This window comes from Psammomys obesus, unplaced genomic scaffold, assembly GCF_907164565.1.
Source record: "Psammomys obesus unplaced genomic scaffold, mPsaObe1.curated_primary_1811, whole genome shotgun sequence".
NCBI classification, from domain to species: Eukaryota; Metazoa; Chordata; class Mammalia; order Rodentia; family Muridae; genus Psammomys; species Psammomys obesus.
Genome location: NW_026593947.1, coordinates 3,083,893 through 3,100,378, shown reverse-complemented (window position 1 = coordinate 3,100,378; position 16,486 = coordinate 3,083,893). Strand labels below are relative to the sequence as shown.

At 54.4% G+C, this 16,486-nt stretch overlaps 1 protein-coding gene across 4 annotated transcripts in view; it reads right to left on the bottom strand.

The window, feature by feature from the left end:
• Sipa1l2 (signal induced proliferation associated 1 like 2) overlaps nt 1-16,486 on the bottom strand; it is a 140,547-nt gene that overhangs the window by 23,767 nt on the left and 100,294 nt on the right. For all 4 annotated transcript variants that reach the window (XM_055617545.1, XM_055617548.1, XM_055617546.1 and 1 more), the window contains 7 exons: nt 13,312-13,586; nt 7,511-7,768; nt 7,128-7,211; nt 5,837-5,937; nt 5,395-5,498; nt 2,935-3,317; nt 148-372 (listed from right to left, as the gene is read on the bottom strand). In XM_055617545.1, coding sequence (XP_055473520.1) covers nt 148-372; nt 2,935-3,317; nt 5,395-5,498; nt 5,837-5,937; nt 7,128-7,211; nt 7,511-7,768; nt 13,312-13,586 — 1,430 coding nt within the window. The remainder of the gene's footprint in view (nt 1-147; nt 373-2,934; nt 3,318-5,394; nt 5,499-5,836; nt 5,938-7,127; nt 7,212-7,510; nt 7,769-13,311; nt 13,587-16,486) is intronic.

Genomic DNA, 16,486 nt, shown 5'->3' with positions numbered 1-16,486 from the left:
ACACACACACACACACACACACACACACACACACACACACACACACACATGTTTGAAACAGGCCTTTCCTGGCTGACCTCCTAAATGCTGTACCTCCCGAGGTAGGGAGGGTGCAGGTGAATGCGGGCGTGACAGGGTGTTGCTTACCTCGGGCACTCAGTCACCTCGGCTTCCTCAGGTGGTGGGCTGTCTTCTGCCTTCTTCCAGCCAATGATGTACTTGTTTGCAGCTCCTTGTCTGTGGTAAGGCTTCGCCGTGGCTGTGGGCAGCTGCTGCCCACTGCTGTGAGTCACGATGTAGACTCTGGAGCCGTCCAGGGAGCCAGTGCCCTTGGGGCAGTGCGAGGAGGGGCTGCCTGAGTGCTGAGAGCCACTGTGGAGAGGCAGAGGGGCGACACATCAGGTGCGGGAGAGCTGGCCACACGGCCTGCTGGATGGGAAGCAGGACCCCTCGTATGTGGGCTTTGCTGTGTCAGGAACAGCGATACACACACACACACACACACACACACACACACACACACGGAAACAGTAAAGGGAAGGAGGGGGCGGCGCCCTCAGCTGCCCACACCTCCAGTCTGACAGGCCACCAAGGAGTGTCAGCCCGCTCGCCATGGCTTTCAATCCTTTGAACACCCTTCTTGCAGCCAGGAACACCCAGGAACACGCACTGAAGGAGGCGCTCCTGACTCCAGGTCTCTCACGAGGGCCCTGAACTTTGAAAAGATGCTCAGAGCTGCACTGTGTCCCATCCTGCAAAGGGGGCGGGACTACCTAGGAAGCAGAGTTCCCTGAGTCCTGAGTGACGTTACCTAGCCTGAACTTTACTAAGCAGAAGGAACTCTGTTACGGGCAGGTAGAATGTTCTCGGCACTCGGCCTGTTCCCGCCACTCTGACACACAGGAGCTGGTTCTGGGCTCCGCCCTTGGCGTGGTGGCCGCTCTCTCACCACTGCTTAGCAGCTCCCACGCAGCAGCAGCCCCAGCTGTGCCCAGACACCCTCAGCCAAGGACAGGTGAGGGTGGGGGTGTGATGGTTAAGTCTTGCCAACCTGACTAGATGTGTGCCTGAGGGTGTGTCACAGTCCTGGATGTGGGCAGCAGCATCCCACAGACGATCCGGGACCTGAGGACAGTGAGGCGAGCACCAGCATCTTTCCCCGCTTCCTGAAGGCTCACGCTGTGTGAACAGCATTCTTGCTCTTCCGCCACCACACCGGACTGTGTCTCACAAACCGAGAGCCAAAGCAGACCCTGCCTTCCCTAAGTTGCCTTTGTCAGGAATTTCGTCATGGCAACGAGAAAAGAAACGGTCACAGGGATGCCTCAGGGAGACCATGTCTTCTGCAGACTCTGGAGAAAAGCTCCACGCACCTGGGGACAGCCAGGAACGCAAGGCCTGCAGGTAGCAATACATTTTAGCCACAAGGAAAATGCTCACAGTGTGAAAGGCGAAAGCTAGGGAGTCTGGTGCTGGACGATGTCACTGGCCTGATGGGCCAAGCCAAACCTCAACAGTTCAAGATATTTGGGTGACATGAGTCACAGTGACAAAAAAAGTTCCCCCTTGATTATATGAAAAAATGAGGGTGCACTTTTCCCCTGCTGGTGTCTACAGTGTTGATGGCAGCCACTGTCCTTTGGTAATGTCCAAGAAAGGGCAGAGAAGGGCTCCAGGGAGAGCTCTGGCAACTGCTGCTTAGGAACAGAGGCCTGTCACCAGAAACCCCAGACCTATTCGCATCACTGCCTGGAGCCGTGCCCATCAGGTCCTGAAGGACTGTCCCATTATGGCTTGTCTAGCCCTGCTCTGTGGCTGGACTCTCTGAGAAGCCAGGCAGTGAGCCAGAGCCCAGCCAGGAGAGCACCAGAGACAAGGAGGTCATGCCGCCTGATTCCATGCCACAGACACTGACACACGTTCTTCTCCAAGTCTTTGAAAAGACTGTAGAAACCTGAAATTATCAGCTTTTCAACAGGCATATATGTGTCTGTCAGTACAAAACCACACACACACACACACACACACACACACACACACACACACACACACTATGCTTCTATATTTAGAATACAATTCCTTTTATATTTAGCTTCCTCTCAACCCCAGCACCCGGGGCTGACTCTGCCACAGCCTCGAGCTCCTTCACAAGCAGATCAGTTAATTTTGGGACAGGGTCTCACTAAAGCATCCAAGCTGACCTTTATGTGGAGTCTGTCCCAGGTGACCCTGACTGGTCTTGAAATAGCTGGGATTATAGGCCTGGACCATGAGGCCCACCAGCTGACTCTGTACTTAAAAATCCCAGGGGTAAGCTGGGAAGGCAGCTCAGCAGTCAGGAGTGTCTCCTGCTCCTCCTGAAGACGTGAGTTTGGTCCCCAGAACACATCCTGGATGGCTTACAACTGCCTGAGACTCCAGTTCAGGAGGACCCATCTCCCTTGTCTGGCCATGTGCTCTGTGCACACACACACAGACACGAAACCAAAATCCCTGCTGTATATTCATGGTCACAGAGCAACCTCAAGTGTGTTTCAGGACAGAACATTGCAGAGTGCACAGGCTCACACCTGGGCGGGGGTGACTCCAGGCGAGCCCACTGCTATGCCTTCCCTCTCCCAGGGGTCTGCAGCGGTTTCTGAGAGACAGGTGGGGTGCTGCTGCCCTCAGCTACTCTGGGACAGGTGGACGTGACTCAAGACACGAAGAGTGCCCATCTGCAGCTCTTTGTCAAAGATGTTGGGGTCCCAGGCTGAGCTGGGGGAGAGACGTGACATCACCCTCAAAGGCAAAGGGAGAACAAGATCTCCAGGACAGAAGTAAGCATGTACACTTGGAGAGTTTGGGAGAGGGGCTCCCAGGAGGGCAGACTGTCAGGTGGGCGGCAGGAGCGGCCCCCGCATCGGCAGGCCCAGCTGGCCCCAGCAGGCTCACCTGGAGTGAGACGAGATCTCGCTGAGGTCGCCCAGGCTGCCCTCTGCCGCGCTGGCCGGGATGGCAGAGGCGTAGCCGTGCAGCGCGTACGCCTTGGCGCTTTCGCTGTCAGCCGGGACATCGGCAGCGTCTGCCCACTGCTCCGACCGGCCGTGCAGCAGGGACCTGCTGCCTGTCAGGTGCACGGGCCCGAGCATGGTGGCCGGTAGGCACGGCGCGGTGTCAATGCCGCTGTCGGTGGATGCGCCTTTGATGTAGGTCAGCCCCAGCAGCTCGGGGTCCATCAGGTCCTCCGACCCAAAGTGCTTGTCGTCGCTGTTGCTGGAGGTGTTGCTGGAGAGGGTGTTGCTGCTCGAGTGACTGGAGCAGCTCTTATCCCCAACCTGCAGAGGACAGACAGACCAGCGGCCTTTGGGTAAACCCAGTGCACTGCCCTCCCCAAACATGAGGCTACAGCCAGGCCTGCGCTCACTGCTATGTGCTTCTGGAGCCAGCCATAGACACAGGGCTTTTTTCTGTGTGTGTGTGTGTGTGTGTGTGTGTGTGTGTGTGTGTTTACACCAGTGGTCAGGTTCCGTTTCACTTCTCAGAATGCCAGTCTATTTCCTTTTGGAGTCAGTGTCTGACTTTTATCTGACCTTGGCCGGATCCACCTGCTTGTTTCTGCCACCCCAGTGCTGGGATTCAGAGTGTGCCTCAGCGCACCTACTTTTTAGTGGGTGCTGGGAGTTGAACCCTGGCTCTCAAGTTCACACCTCGGGCCATCACTAAGCTGAGTCATTTCCGCAGCCTGCCAGGCTGGTCTGACGTAGAGGTCTTGCCTCCTGACCCTCCTATCCCTGACATGAGCACAGTATCCCTTTTCAGTCAGTGACTGGTATGTGACACACAAATGCCACTGGACAGGATTTACAGAAGAGGAGGATGGACAAGTTAGGTAGAGGAGCAGAGCAGCCATTTACAGTCTCTGTGGCATTTCTCCTGAAAGCTCCAGTGCCAGCCCCAAGTTTGGGGAAGGAGACTCAGGCAGCCATTATGGAGAAACGTCTAGCTAGCCCCTGGGCACTTTCTGGGCTTCTAGTGCCTTTGGGTCCCATACAGAAGTGCTCTGGAGCCATGAGATGCTCTGCAAACAAGCACGCGGGCTTGCTCTCAGGGAGCTGGAGCCGAATGATGTCCCCAGAAGGAGGATTCCAGCTGTCTGAAAATCTCCAGGCTTTAGGGGAGCATTAAAAGACCAATGGCAAACGCCACAGAAGAGAGACCCCTTCTGTCACTGTGATCGGCTCTCGTTACGGCCCGAGAAGGACCAGGACAACGCCCTCCTCCCAGGTAGGTTCCAGACCCTATGCCGATGCTGGCCCTCGGCTTCACCCCGGTCCCCACATGCTGTGCTCCTCTGACAGAACTGTGATGACAATGGTGGGTGAGGAAACTCGGGAAGGGATTCAGGGCTTCCCGAGTCTCTTCCCGAAGGACTATGGGAGCTGCAGAGCTCGCTGCCAACACCCCGCAGGGAGCTGAGCCTCACCCAGGAGTATCTGCTCACCTTCGTTCGCCCGCATCTTCAAACTGTGCAAGGCAGCTCCTTGTACAGGGCTCAGCGGAAGCTCTTCTCAAGTCAGTCTCCTAGGGGGCTCGCCTCTGGGGCGCCTCGGGCTAGATAAGCCAGTGTGTGGGAGTACCACAGACTGCGGTCAGCAGCTGGCCTCAGCACCGCCGGCAGGCTGCAGCCTTTCCGACATCTCAGGGACTCGAACAGAAGGCCTCACTGCGCTTCCTCTGGCTGCCTGTCTGCACCGCACTGTCCCATGCGGCTAAGGGTTACCTGCCTATCTAACCCGGGACAGGATCTCGTCACCAACACCCCGACAGCGAGGCTCCCAGGGGAGCATAAGTGTTGGCTTTATAGTAATCTGCTGCACAGCCTCTTTGAGACCCTTCAAAAACGGGGAGATAAAGGCAGTTTCTCTCACTTCCTTTCACTTCTTTTGTGAATATTCTCCTGAGTGGTAACCGCTCTCAATCACTGCCACGGTGTGCCACCTACTGTGTGCTGGGATGCTCCCCACACAGCACTGAGCACCACACTGGGCACATGCTGGCCAGCTGCATGCAGGGACATGTGTGCTCCCATGTGCTGCTGGCAAGTGTGTCATTCTACTATATGAGGTACGCAATCCATGCTCTTGAGTAACCACTCACACACACACACACACACACACTCGCACACGTGCACACGAGCACACACACGCACACACACACGCACACACACACGCTGCCACACGGTATGCTGGCGTGCATCCCACACGCCCAAGCATGGAAGCACCATATGTAGTCCTCCTGTGTGCTGAGATGTGGCCTATTCTTGAACACTGTACAAAGGTGTGCTGTGCTGACGTACACAGCCCAGGAAAAGAAGTGATTCGCCCACCATCGCACAGTTTGAAGAGGACTCACGTGAGACAGCTTATTGGGGGAATCTTTGCAGCTTCCATCTCTCTGCAGGCCTCGTTCCTTATAGGAGCTCAGGACTTTGGAAGGTGGGCCATGCCATTTGGTGTCTGTGACATAGAGAGAGTCGAACCCACAGTTCCCAGTGTTAGCAAGAGGAAGTGAGGCAGAGTCTAACAGACAGGTGGGGCAGGTGAGCAGAGTCACGGCCTCACAGCGTCCAGGTTACAGGTGTGCAGAGGAGGTGGCAGAGCCACCTCAGAGGTCTGTCTCGACAGGTGTTCTCACACACTTGTCTGAGCCGCACCACACCAAGCCGCCCGGGCCCCTCAGCCACCCAAAGGTGCCACCTCCTCTGCTGGGGCCAGCCAAGCCCGAGGCCCAGCCCACAGGGGTCTATTGGTGGTGGGGGAGCTTTGGGGGCCAGCGCCAAGGGGTTCCATGTCACCTGGAAGCCTGCCTCCGTCTATGATGTCCTCGTGCTCCCTGGCTCCGTCACACTCCACGGAGCCCGGGCCCTGGTGCTCGAGCCGGAGAGGGGAGGGGCATCTGCGAAGAGAGAGCCCAGCCATTCTTCCCTGACACCCCCAGCCAGCCCGGGATGGCTGCTGCCTCTACAGGGACAGGCACACGACAGAGGCCACGGCCTCTGTAACACAAGAGTGTGTTTTACTACCTGATTCTTATGGATTCTGTGGACCTTAAATCACACAGGGTTTTCTAGTTACATAAAAACAAATCAAAACACCACTCTCCTCATCTAATACACAGCTCCACTTAGAAACGGTATTTGATACTTAGTAGCTATGGAGAGTTTTGTCTGCTATCCAAAGGCCAGAACCATCACCAGGGAAACAAGTGTCTGCTTCTACGCCCACACTGGACAGCAGAATGCCCACACTGGACAGCAGAATGCCCACACTGGACAGCAGAATGCCTGGACTCGAGTTCTGCTCTGCACCTTAACACAGCACCATGGCTGCCTGGGCCTTCCAGGGATGACTGTGTTCTGTTCACAAAAGGGCCCGGCTGCTGACCACCATAGATGGACTGGAGTGACCGCAAAGCACAGCTACAACTTGGCTGCCATAGTACACATCACCTCAAGAGCCGCACATAAGGTCAGTGTGTGCGTGTGCTTGAGTGCGCGTACACACACGTGTGCGAGTATCCACATGGGTCTCCAGTTGTGCCCACACTGCTGACTCCTGGGGTATGACACGAACCACAAAGGCTACTGCCACGATGGCCTCTGCTTTGCTTTTCCAACAGTTAGTGGAAATGCTTCAATGACAGCCTCATTCTCTGGCTCTGAGTTGCTGTCAAGTCAGGGGTTTTCTGCGGGCCCCTGGCCAGCAAGTCCTCAGATTTGCACTCTGGTGTTCAGAAGTCCTTCCCATGTCACAAAGAGAGCAGAGCTTGGGAAAGACCAGTGAACACTGTGTCCGAGGAAACAGAGCTTCCCTGAGGGCATGGTGGCACACGCCTATTATCCCAGCGCCTGAGAGCTGACAGAGGTAGATTGCCACAAGGTGGAGAGCAGCGTGGACTACAGCGGAAGACTCTGTTCAAGCAAAGGGAATGGCGCTTCCTAGGCTGGACTCTGCGCTGCCACAAGTGCCCGCTCCTCCTTCTCTCCTCAGGGGCCTTCCACGCAGCCCCCCATGGGAAACACTCTGGAATGCATCCCAGGCATGCATACAGACCCCCAGGGAGATAGGAAAGCAGGGGAGCCATACCCATCGTAGCCCACTTGCGGTCTCCAGGGTCCACTGCCACCGGGGCCCGGGTCGCTGGAGGAGGAGTGGTTGCTAGGCGAGCTCCTGGCAGGAGAGAGCAGAGTCAGCGGCAGCCCGTCTAGCCTGCCTGCCTGGCCCGAGTGTCCACAGGCAAATCCGCTCTGCCCATGCCACCGAGCCCATCACTTCACGGTGTGAGAGGAGCTAACTCTGGACGCGTCATCCAACAGTCGGTGATGCCCTCTGACCCCAGCAATCCATCCCAGGAAGGAGATGTGGGTAAGTGGGCATTTGCTGTCTAAGAGGAGAGCACAGGGATGGCCCCAGAGGACAGGAAAGCAAGCCACGACGAGAGGCGGTGTCTGAGGGAGACAGCGGGTTACCTGGTGCCATCTGGCAGCTTCCTATCGAAGGAAGTGCTCCGGGGGATGGCGGCCTGGGTCTGCGGGAGCAGCGGCTGGCACTGTAGGCGGTCAGGAGTGCCTGGCACAGGCGATGCTCTGGAAACTGGCTGCAGGGCAGGGGTGGGCACACGGTGCCAAGTGGTGTTCCTCCTGAAAGGTGTCTTGTACTCGCAGGGTGTGCCCTCACTGTCCAGCTTATACTCCACCATGGGGATCCGGCAGAGCTCAGAGCAACCCCTGTCAAGCCAGGAGGAGGGAGAGGTCTGGCATCGAATGGGTGTGCAGCATGTGGGACAGATGTGTGCCACACAGGCATGAGGCCTTCTAGCTCTGAGCAGCTCCTCAGCTGCCCCCCTTTCCTCCTAGGGACTCTGAACCCCCTGGACATGGCACAAGACTGGAAAGGATCAGAAACTCAGCGTAGAAAAGAAATGTTCGCCGCATTGTAACTCGTCTAAGTTACATGAAGAAGGTCCTGGCAGGTTTTTGTGGCCGACTCTGGATGAAGGGTCGTCTAAGGGGGGAGCCCGCAGCTGCCCACCGTCAAGGCCAGGATAGCCTGGCCAGCACGAGAAGGCCGTGTCACTCTCTACAATCCCGTTATCTAATGTGTTACCCACCACATGTGAAATGTAAAATGAAGCCGGCCAACAGGAGGAGGCCGCCTTACACACTGCTGCACACCGTTGTTATCAGGTAAAAAGGCGCTGCTTCAGTTAGCAAAACTCTGCTTTAAAGAGCCAACACTTGCACAGGAAGGACATGCAGGGTGCCAGCAGACTAAGGGGGTCCCAACGCGGTGAAGATGACGCTGTCCTGTCAACAACGCACATGATCAGCAATTTCTGGCACGAGAAATTGTTGACAGTTATGAAAGAATGAACTGAACCAACAAACAACTGCATGAGTGAACAATGAATAAATAAACGAGTGAATGAATGAGCCAGTGAACAAACGAGAGAATGAATAAACAAACAAGAGGACAGAGGGAATGAGGGAAAGAAAAAACAAGTGAGTGAATGAATGAGCCAGGGACAAATGAATGCATGAAGAGACAGGGACAGAGAGGCTACAGTTGGAGGAAAGAAGGAGTCTGGAGCAGACTGAAAAGTCAAGTTTGAGAGATGGATGGCATGTAATGGGGCACTGGCACCAAAGGCTGCCAAGGGCCCCTGAAGAAGGTGCAGGACAATGCCCAGTGCCGGGAGACCATCCGAGTGACCAAGCCTCACACCTCCAAAACCATGTCACGACCCAAGCCAAGAAAGGAAAGGGAAGGACTGACGCCAGTGAGGAGGCCAATGAGCCTCTGGCCTGGCCCGGGGCCTGGAAGGAGCCCTCCTCCCCGACGGGCCCACGACATCACCCACCAGGGCCTTTGTCTTCCTGTCAGCTTTGTCAACCACACCGTCACCAACCGCCCCAGTGGGGAGGAACAGGGATCCCACACAGGGATCTGATTCCCAGCACCCCTCCTGTTCTCCCCACCCTGACAGCTGAATCAAATGAACTCACATTTTTTCCAATAGAAGCTTCTTGTCAATATATAAAAAAGGAGGACCAAGAACAAATGAATGAATAAACAAAGGACAGAGAGAGCGAGTGACTGGATAAACAAGTGAGTGAATGGACACACACAGGCCAATGGTGCACCATTTCACTGGCAGGACACGCTGTGACTCTGAGCGTGGCCAGGTGACCAGGTGGCCACTACAGCCCCACATCCCCAACTCGTTCTGCATTTCACAACAAAATCATCACAGGGCTGGTAAGACAGGAGGAGACACCGCAGCCATCTTATTATCTATACAGACAAATCAGAACTGTAAAGCTCACTGGAGGTTTCTTCTGTTTCTCCTTTCCCATCTTTCCTTCCCCCTGTGCTCAGAGAGTCGGGCAGTCAGGCAACAGGAGACAAAGGCCTGCACACGAAGCCTTAATTCTGTAGAACACATGAAAGCGGCCATTCTGACTCGAGGTGACTCCAGAAAATTCTGTTGTCTGTCACATGGAAATGTGGATCCTTGTCGGCAAAGCACAGACTCAGGAGCCAGGCGTATGGCCTGGAGGCTCATTTCCATTTTTATTGGACGTATTCACTAAACTTGCTAGCAGTGTGTGGCAAGTCAGGCATGATTCCTGTGAGTCGTTACTTCTTAGAGGTGACAGAGGATGCCTTCTCGCTAAGCTGTCACTGACAGAGTGTCCCTTAACAAGACCCACCCCAACTCCACAAGAAACCCAAAGGCTCTGCCTTCCTCTTAGCTGGGGTGTGGTATGGTGGGGCTGGACTGTCCTGGAGACTGGGTCGGGACGGGACTTCGAAACACCAACACCTTCCCCCCAGAAGACTCAGCCAGCACAGTAGTGGAGAGCCACAGCCGGGCTCCTCCGATAGGAGGACAGCCACAGTGCCCATTGACCTACAGGCCCCTCAGGCTGTGGGCGGGGGGTGGATGGGTGCTGGGTCAGATCATTTTCTCCTGGCTACCCTGTAAGACTATTGTGTGTATATATGTGTGTGTGTGTGTAAATACGTGTGAAAGAAAGCAGTTTCCACAGTGTTGGTGAGGGTTACAACTCCTAACTAATGAGTCTGGCCATTTCTGTCATCCTCACGAAACCTGCAGTGAGGCCAACTTCACAGGAAAATCTCACAGACGCATGCACATAACTGTTCACTTAAAATTTCCTTCCTGACAGACTCTGAGAGCAACTTATGAAAGAACACTGAGCTGATGCTCCACGCCACAGAGCGAATGTGACGTCAGAGCCTCAGGAAAGTCCTGGCATACTTTTCTCTAGGACCACGGAACCAAAGTAAGCTGTGCTTAAAAAGTTTTCAGATTTATTAAAGGTTTATATTGTTTGTTACTGATGTCCAGGGATATCCAGAACAGGGCCCTGGCTCCCCAGGACTTAGAGAGAGGTGGTGACGAGCAGCCAAACACGGGTGCTCCTAACTGCCTAGCCCTCCGGCACCGAGCACTGCAGACTCGGTGCATCAGGGCCTGGCTATATACCTAGCACTCAAGACACTAAGGTGAGAAGAGGAGGGTCTAAGGCCAGCCTGGCTACCCCACCTCAAGAAGCCAAAGTTAAACCCAACACAACAGTGAGGATGCGTCAGCGGCTACGCGCTCCCCTTCAGCGTCTCTTCTGGGTTTCTTAAGATATCTGATAGCGCATGAGGCAGGACAAAGCTGTGAGGTTCAGAGAGAGGCTCTGCCAGCTTAAGGCCAAGTGGCCTCAGAACTGTTGGGTGGCACCTGTCTAGCAGTCTTGAGGCCCTGGACTTGACCTCTAGCAAAACACACACACACACACACACACACACACACACACACACACACACACACGTACATGCATGCTACACAGGCACTCTTCCTTTCCAACAGGGCCGACACTACAGGGCTGGACTGTGCTGACAGAAAGAACAGCAGCTCTTCCACAGCCAAGGGCTGGTGTGACGGGGCTCCAGGCCACAGAGCACAGCTAAGTACAGCAAATGCTGTTATCACGGCCCATACACATCACAAGTGAAAATGAATAAGGAAGAGTGAATACGAACTTTAAAACAGCTCAGATTCAGATTCAAAGAACAAGAAGACAGCCGAGAACCCTGCTTGATGTGTTGTGGGTTTAAAACACCCAGAACCTTCCCTGAAGGTGAGGAGAGCGAGCATGAGAGCTATGAAGAAGAAAGGCCGTGCGCTTGGGGAAGGGCAGGGACGAAGGCAAAGTCTCCCAATAAAGACCCACGCCATCTAAACTGCATTAAACAAAGAATTCATTATAAGCAGGTCCAGGCAGATAAGAGAGTCTCTTTAGAGGAAAAACATGCTCTTGAGGAAAAGATAGCAGCAAGAACATTCACACTATAGTTTTGTTTATTTGTTTTAGCTGAAAAGCAATTCAATATTCCTTAGGAAATTCTATTCTTTGAACTCATGTGATTGAAATGCCAGGAATAATGAGAATGTTACTATTTTTATTACCAAACGCTCCTGAAAGCTTCCAGAACTTCTCACAGATCAACAGCAGACCAAACCCACACAAGGTCTGGAAACCTTTTTACTCAGTTCTGCACTACTCAGTCTCTGAGAGACGCTGAAGACCTGACCCCATCATCAGAGGTCACACTTGCGTATTCCCACCACAGACCATCAGAGGCCACATGTGTGTGTTTCCACAGCAGACCATCAGAAGTTGCCCCTGTGTATTCCTACCACAGACGGGCTCAGGAGTGGCTGCGAAGTGCACTCTGTGCACTTACAGAGTGCGTTAGCCTACAGGAAGGCCGAGAGGAAGGTATGCTCTTAGTCAGCCCCAGCCTGTCCTTGGGAGGCAGTTTTTGGTCTTTCTTTGCACACACATTTCAGTGTAGCTCCTGGGGTTCGTGAGGGAGCATGGCTCTAACGGGCAGACCTGGCAGGTGAGGCTGTGAGAAACATCTATGGGAACTTTACGGTTGTGGATCTTTAATGCTGCAGGGACTCAGCACTTTAACCCTTCATTTTACACACATATTGGGCAGATACAGGAAACACAGCCACTGAAAGACCAGGGGCTCTGGCTGCACCCAGGGGCGGAGCACATGGACCAGGTTCCATCCCCAGTGTCACGAAAACAAACACAGCAGCAAATGGGGGCAAATGTGAAGCCCAACCTAACAAACTGCGGCATATCAGCCGCAGAGAGCAAGATGACACAGAGCACTTTGTTGTCTAAAAGATCCCGTTTAGGGATGAGCACCCCAAAAGGGCAGCTAGGAGAGCCACCTGTGGTTAATTAAACTGAATTAATTAAAGTGAAAACACTCAGCCGCACTCCGAGTGTGTGACAGCTGCCTGTGGCTCAGACATGTGCCACTAGGAGGAAGGAGAAGGGCACAGTTGTGTCAGGCGTCCACAAGTGGATCCAGCCAACCGACTGTCTGCATAGGAAAGTCCCTTCAATGCAACAGAAGCTTGTTGGGGTGGTGGGGGAAGGGCTGGGAGGGGAGGAAGAAAGAGAAACTGCAGTTGTGTTGTGATATAGAAGAGTAAATCAATAAGAAATGACAGAAACTTGGGTGACTTTAGGTCTTTCCCCTCTCAACTAAATGTAGGGAACACTGGTGATGCCAGAAGGTTCCGAGTGCTCTGAGAGGCCGTGCCAGCCAACGTTTATAAACCACCGACACCAGGTCCCAGGGTCCCTATGCTGCAGATGTGAAAGGAACCGCACAGCGTCCGTGTTCCCCATGATCATGCAGCAGGCCTTGGCAGCCTCTCAACAGGCAGCTCTGAGTGTGGATGGAGACACAAGCTGCATGGTGACACGACCCCAAGGCCCCACACAGCAGCATGGGCTACGGTCTGCAGGGAGCACCATGTTTACTGTGGTCTGACTGAAAGCAAACTTCTGACACTGAAACACAACCCTGTCTCCCCCTCATGTATCCTAAAAGAACCACACAAAGAATGAAAGGTCAATGCTGTGAGTGCATCACGACGCCCCGCAGTCCAGCCCAGGGACACAGGCAGCACACGGCTGTGGGCTTCCGCCAGGCCTAGTCCCACGACCAGCAGCACAGGCCACTTCCCTCTTCCACGCCCGCCCCCACCCACTGGGCTCTGAGCTCCAGGCCCTGCAGTGGTTTCTCAGGACGGTCACAGGATGCCCCAGACCCAGCTGGCACCACCAGGTTCCTGTGGAGAATGCATGGCCTCTTATCCCTGCCTGCTGCCCCACAGCCCTCCCGACAGGCAGCCTGGCACTGTGACTCCTGGTCTTACCTTCGGGGAGAGCCGTCCTCGTGCGGCTGGATGATGACCACCTTGACGGTCACAGACGTTCGAAGCAGGTCGATCATCTGTTCGTGGCTCAGCGTGGCCACAGCCACCTTGCACACCTCCACTAGCCGGCTCCCCTGGCGGAGGCCTGCCTTCCAGGCAAAGCCGAAGGGCTCCACATCAGCCACGATCCCCTCAAAGTTCACGTGGAAGCCCAGCTGGCCCAGTCCGTTCCTCCTCAGCGTCATCTCCACAGTCTCGCAGCCTCTCGTCACGATCTGAGGGGGAAGGGATCCGTTAGGCAGCACGGTCCTTCTCAGTGGCTTCCATGAGAGCTACCGGGGGCCCACACACAGGTGTCCAGGTGAGGCCCTGTCCCCTGCTCCATCCTCAGCTGCCCTCTGCCCTCCAAGTGACCTAGAAGAGATCTGAATCCAGAGTTCACCACGGTTGCCCTTGGCAGGTCCAGTTTCGCATGGGTCCTTGTGGCAGGCAGCCTGAATCTTGAGAAGCCGCTGACCTGCAGTGGGGGCTTTGCACGAGCTGCGCCCTTCCCCCCACTCCGGCCAGGGAGAGCAGGGCTCGGAAGCACTCTAAGTCCACTCTTCTAGATGTGCAATAGCGAAAGAATGCGATGACCTAGTTTTCTCTGTCTCGACCGTCAAACTCTAAGGCCTCATGGCTACTTGTACTTAACTCAGAGGGAAACAACAGCAAAATGTGGCCTGACGTACTTCTGAGCTCACACTCAGGGGCTGGCCCTGTTCCGGAAGGGCCCAGGAGAGACAAGACTTCGAGCAAACCCATCGGGCCTCCAGAGAGTGACCATCATGTCCTCCTGGTACCAGGGCCCTTTTTTTTTTTTTTTTATCAGCGTGGAGCACCTTGTCTAAGCGCCACCCAGGCAGCTCCAGTGACAGCTGGGAGACTGGAGCTGACAGGTACCCGGGAAGAACGTGAGAGCCATTTCAGTGGCTCGGAGCTGCAAGTGAGGTAATTAGTCCCTTTGGCCCTCAGAGGCTTGCGACGCCATGAAAGGAAAACATGGCTCATGAAACATCATCTGAAGATGATGACATCACTCTTTTGTGGGAAATTTCATGTTGGGAGGTTTCACCCCACCCCAAAGGCCTGGGGCAGTGTTCGGAGTTTCAGCTCAATAAACTCTCCGATTCCAGGACCCTGGCTCTGAACACACACGTTCCTACTAACGAGCCCCGTGGCTGTGAGTGCAGCTGTGGCCTGCACCCTGCATCAGCATCTGGCCCAGGTTTCCATGGTTACAAAAGTGCACACACTGCCAGTTGGCTTCTCCTAGACCAGCATGATGCTGGGGACTGAGCAGAAAGGAACACTGGGTCAGTCAGGAGGGAAGTTCCAAAAGGCTCACATTTTCTACGATCAGAACTAATTTCAAACTGTTAACAGAGCAATTCTGTAGGGTCCAACCTCGGCAGACCTTTTCCTCACCTCTTTTTCAACTTTGTTCTAAGCCACCCTAAGACACATGGCATCTAAGAGGCCTGCACTGTGGGGGAATGTTAATTCAGAACATGTCTGCTCTGGGGAGAGACCTTCTAGGTCTGTGTGATCCCACTGGAATACAGACACACCTTTAATCCGGGAGACCAAGGCAAGCAGATCTGAGTTCAAGGCCAGCCTGGGATAGAGCAAGTTTCAGGTAAAGAAAAGCTTAAGTTCAGGTGTGGTGGTTATACACCTTTAATCCCAAACAATGAAGGTGAAGAGTCTGTAGAAGGAAGCAGCCATGCTTGAAAGTGATGCCTGAGTGCAGGAACAGTGATGAAGACTTGACAGAATAGGATATGGCCAACTCTCATGAGAAGAGAGAGGAGAGCTCTTTAAGAGGCAATGCAGAGAGAGAGAAGGCAGTTTTACCAGGACAGTAGTAGAAAGACAGATTTCAGAGAAAGAACAAGCTAGACACAGGTGAAGACTGAACGAGCCAGAGAATGAGAAGGATCCAGAGATTAGAAAAGACTGCTAGAGTTAGTCTGAGGCCAAGCAGAGCAATTCAGAGGCCGAGAGAAGAGCCAGATTGAATTGGTCAGCTGGGAGAGGAGTTTGAGCCAGCACAGCTGAGTTGAACCAGCCATCGAGAGCTCAGAAAGAATAAGAAAGGATGAGCTTACTCAGCAGTAAGTCTCAGAAATGCTGAAAATATTCTAGACCTGGGTTAGATTGATGGAGGCTGGAAGCTTCCAGAACTAGGTCTAGGCTAGCAGGAGGAGGCAGTAAGCCTCCCTGACAACAACTGAACCAGGAGAATAAGTTCCTTTCGCACTGTGTCCCAGCAGGTGGGAATGCACCTGAGACCCAGGGGGAGCACTGGGCTGCAGGGCATCAGCTGGGTGATGTTTCCGACTCCCGCCCCCCATCATCACCATATGGGACCATTCTGTGTCCAGACAGCCCTTCAAGCAGACCAGGTGTCCCTGACTCTGGAGTGCCCGCACACTCATGGGGACCCATGAGCCTGTGGGAATCGCAGGCTCCTGTGCATGAGCCTGGAGCAGCCCCATAACTGGACAATACCCTTGGAGTGTCGGACAATACAAGCGTAGGTCTTCACTCAACACCCATTTAGAAGGTGAACATGCGGTGGAGACCCTCCGCCCGAGACTGGCCCTTCCGGGGTGGCTGTCCAGGCCTCACAGGTGGCTGTACTCTGTAGCAGACGGTAAGCTTGCCACCTACGAGAAAGTGAGTGCCTCCACCTCAACTCGAGGGCCTTGTAGACAGACACTGTCTGCAAGGCCTGTCCGCACTCCAACACCGACTGGTGCCAACTCTCTATTCTCTCCCGCTGCCTTGTCAGGCAGACTCACTCTGCAGGAAGGAAGCACAGGAAGTGCAATCCACGACCTTTTCAACGACTCTCTGTTGGCTATGCAATACATCCTCCTTGGGGAGGTTTTTCAGCGGGAGGCTTCCTGGCCGAAAGGAGCTGTCTTCTTATAACACTCCAGCAGTCCAAACAGCACGTGTACTGCTGGGGCTCTACCGCACTCACCCAAAGACGTGACTGCTTCACACCTGTGTACAATGCAGGGGTTGGGGCTAAAACGTCACCTTAGGCCATGGCACTGGAGAGGGTGAGGCCAGAGGGGCTCAGGTTTGAAGCTGGCCTTCGACACACTGGAAGCCCCAGACAGCC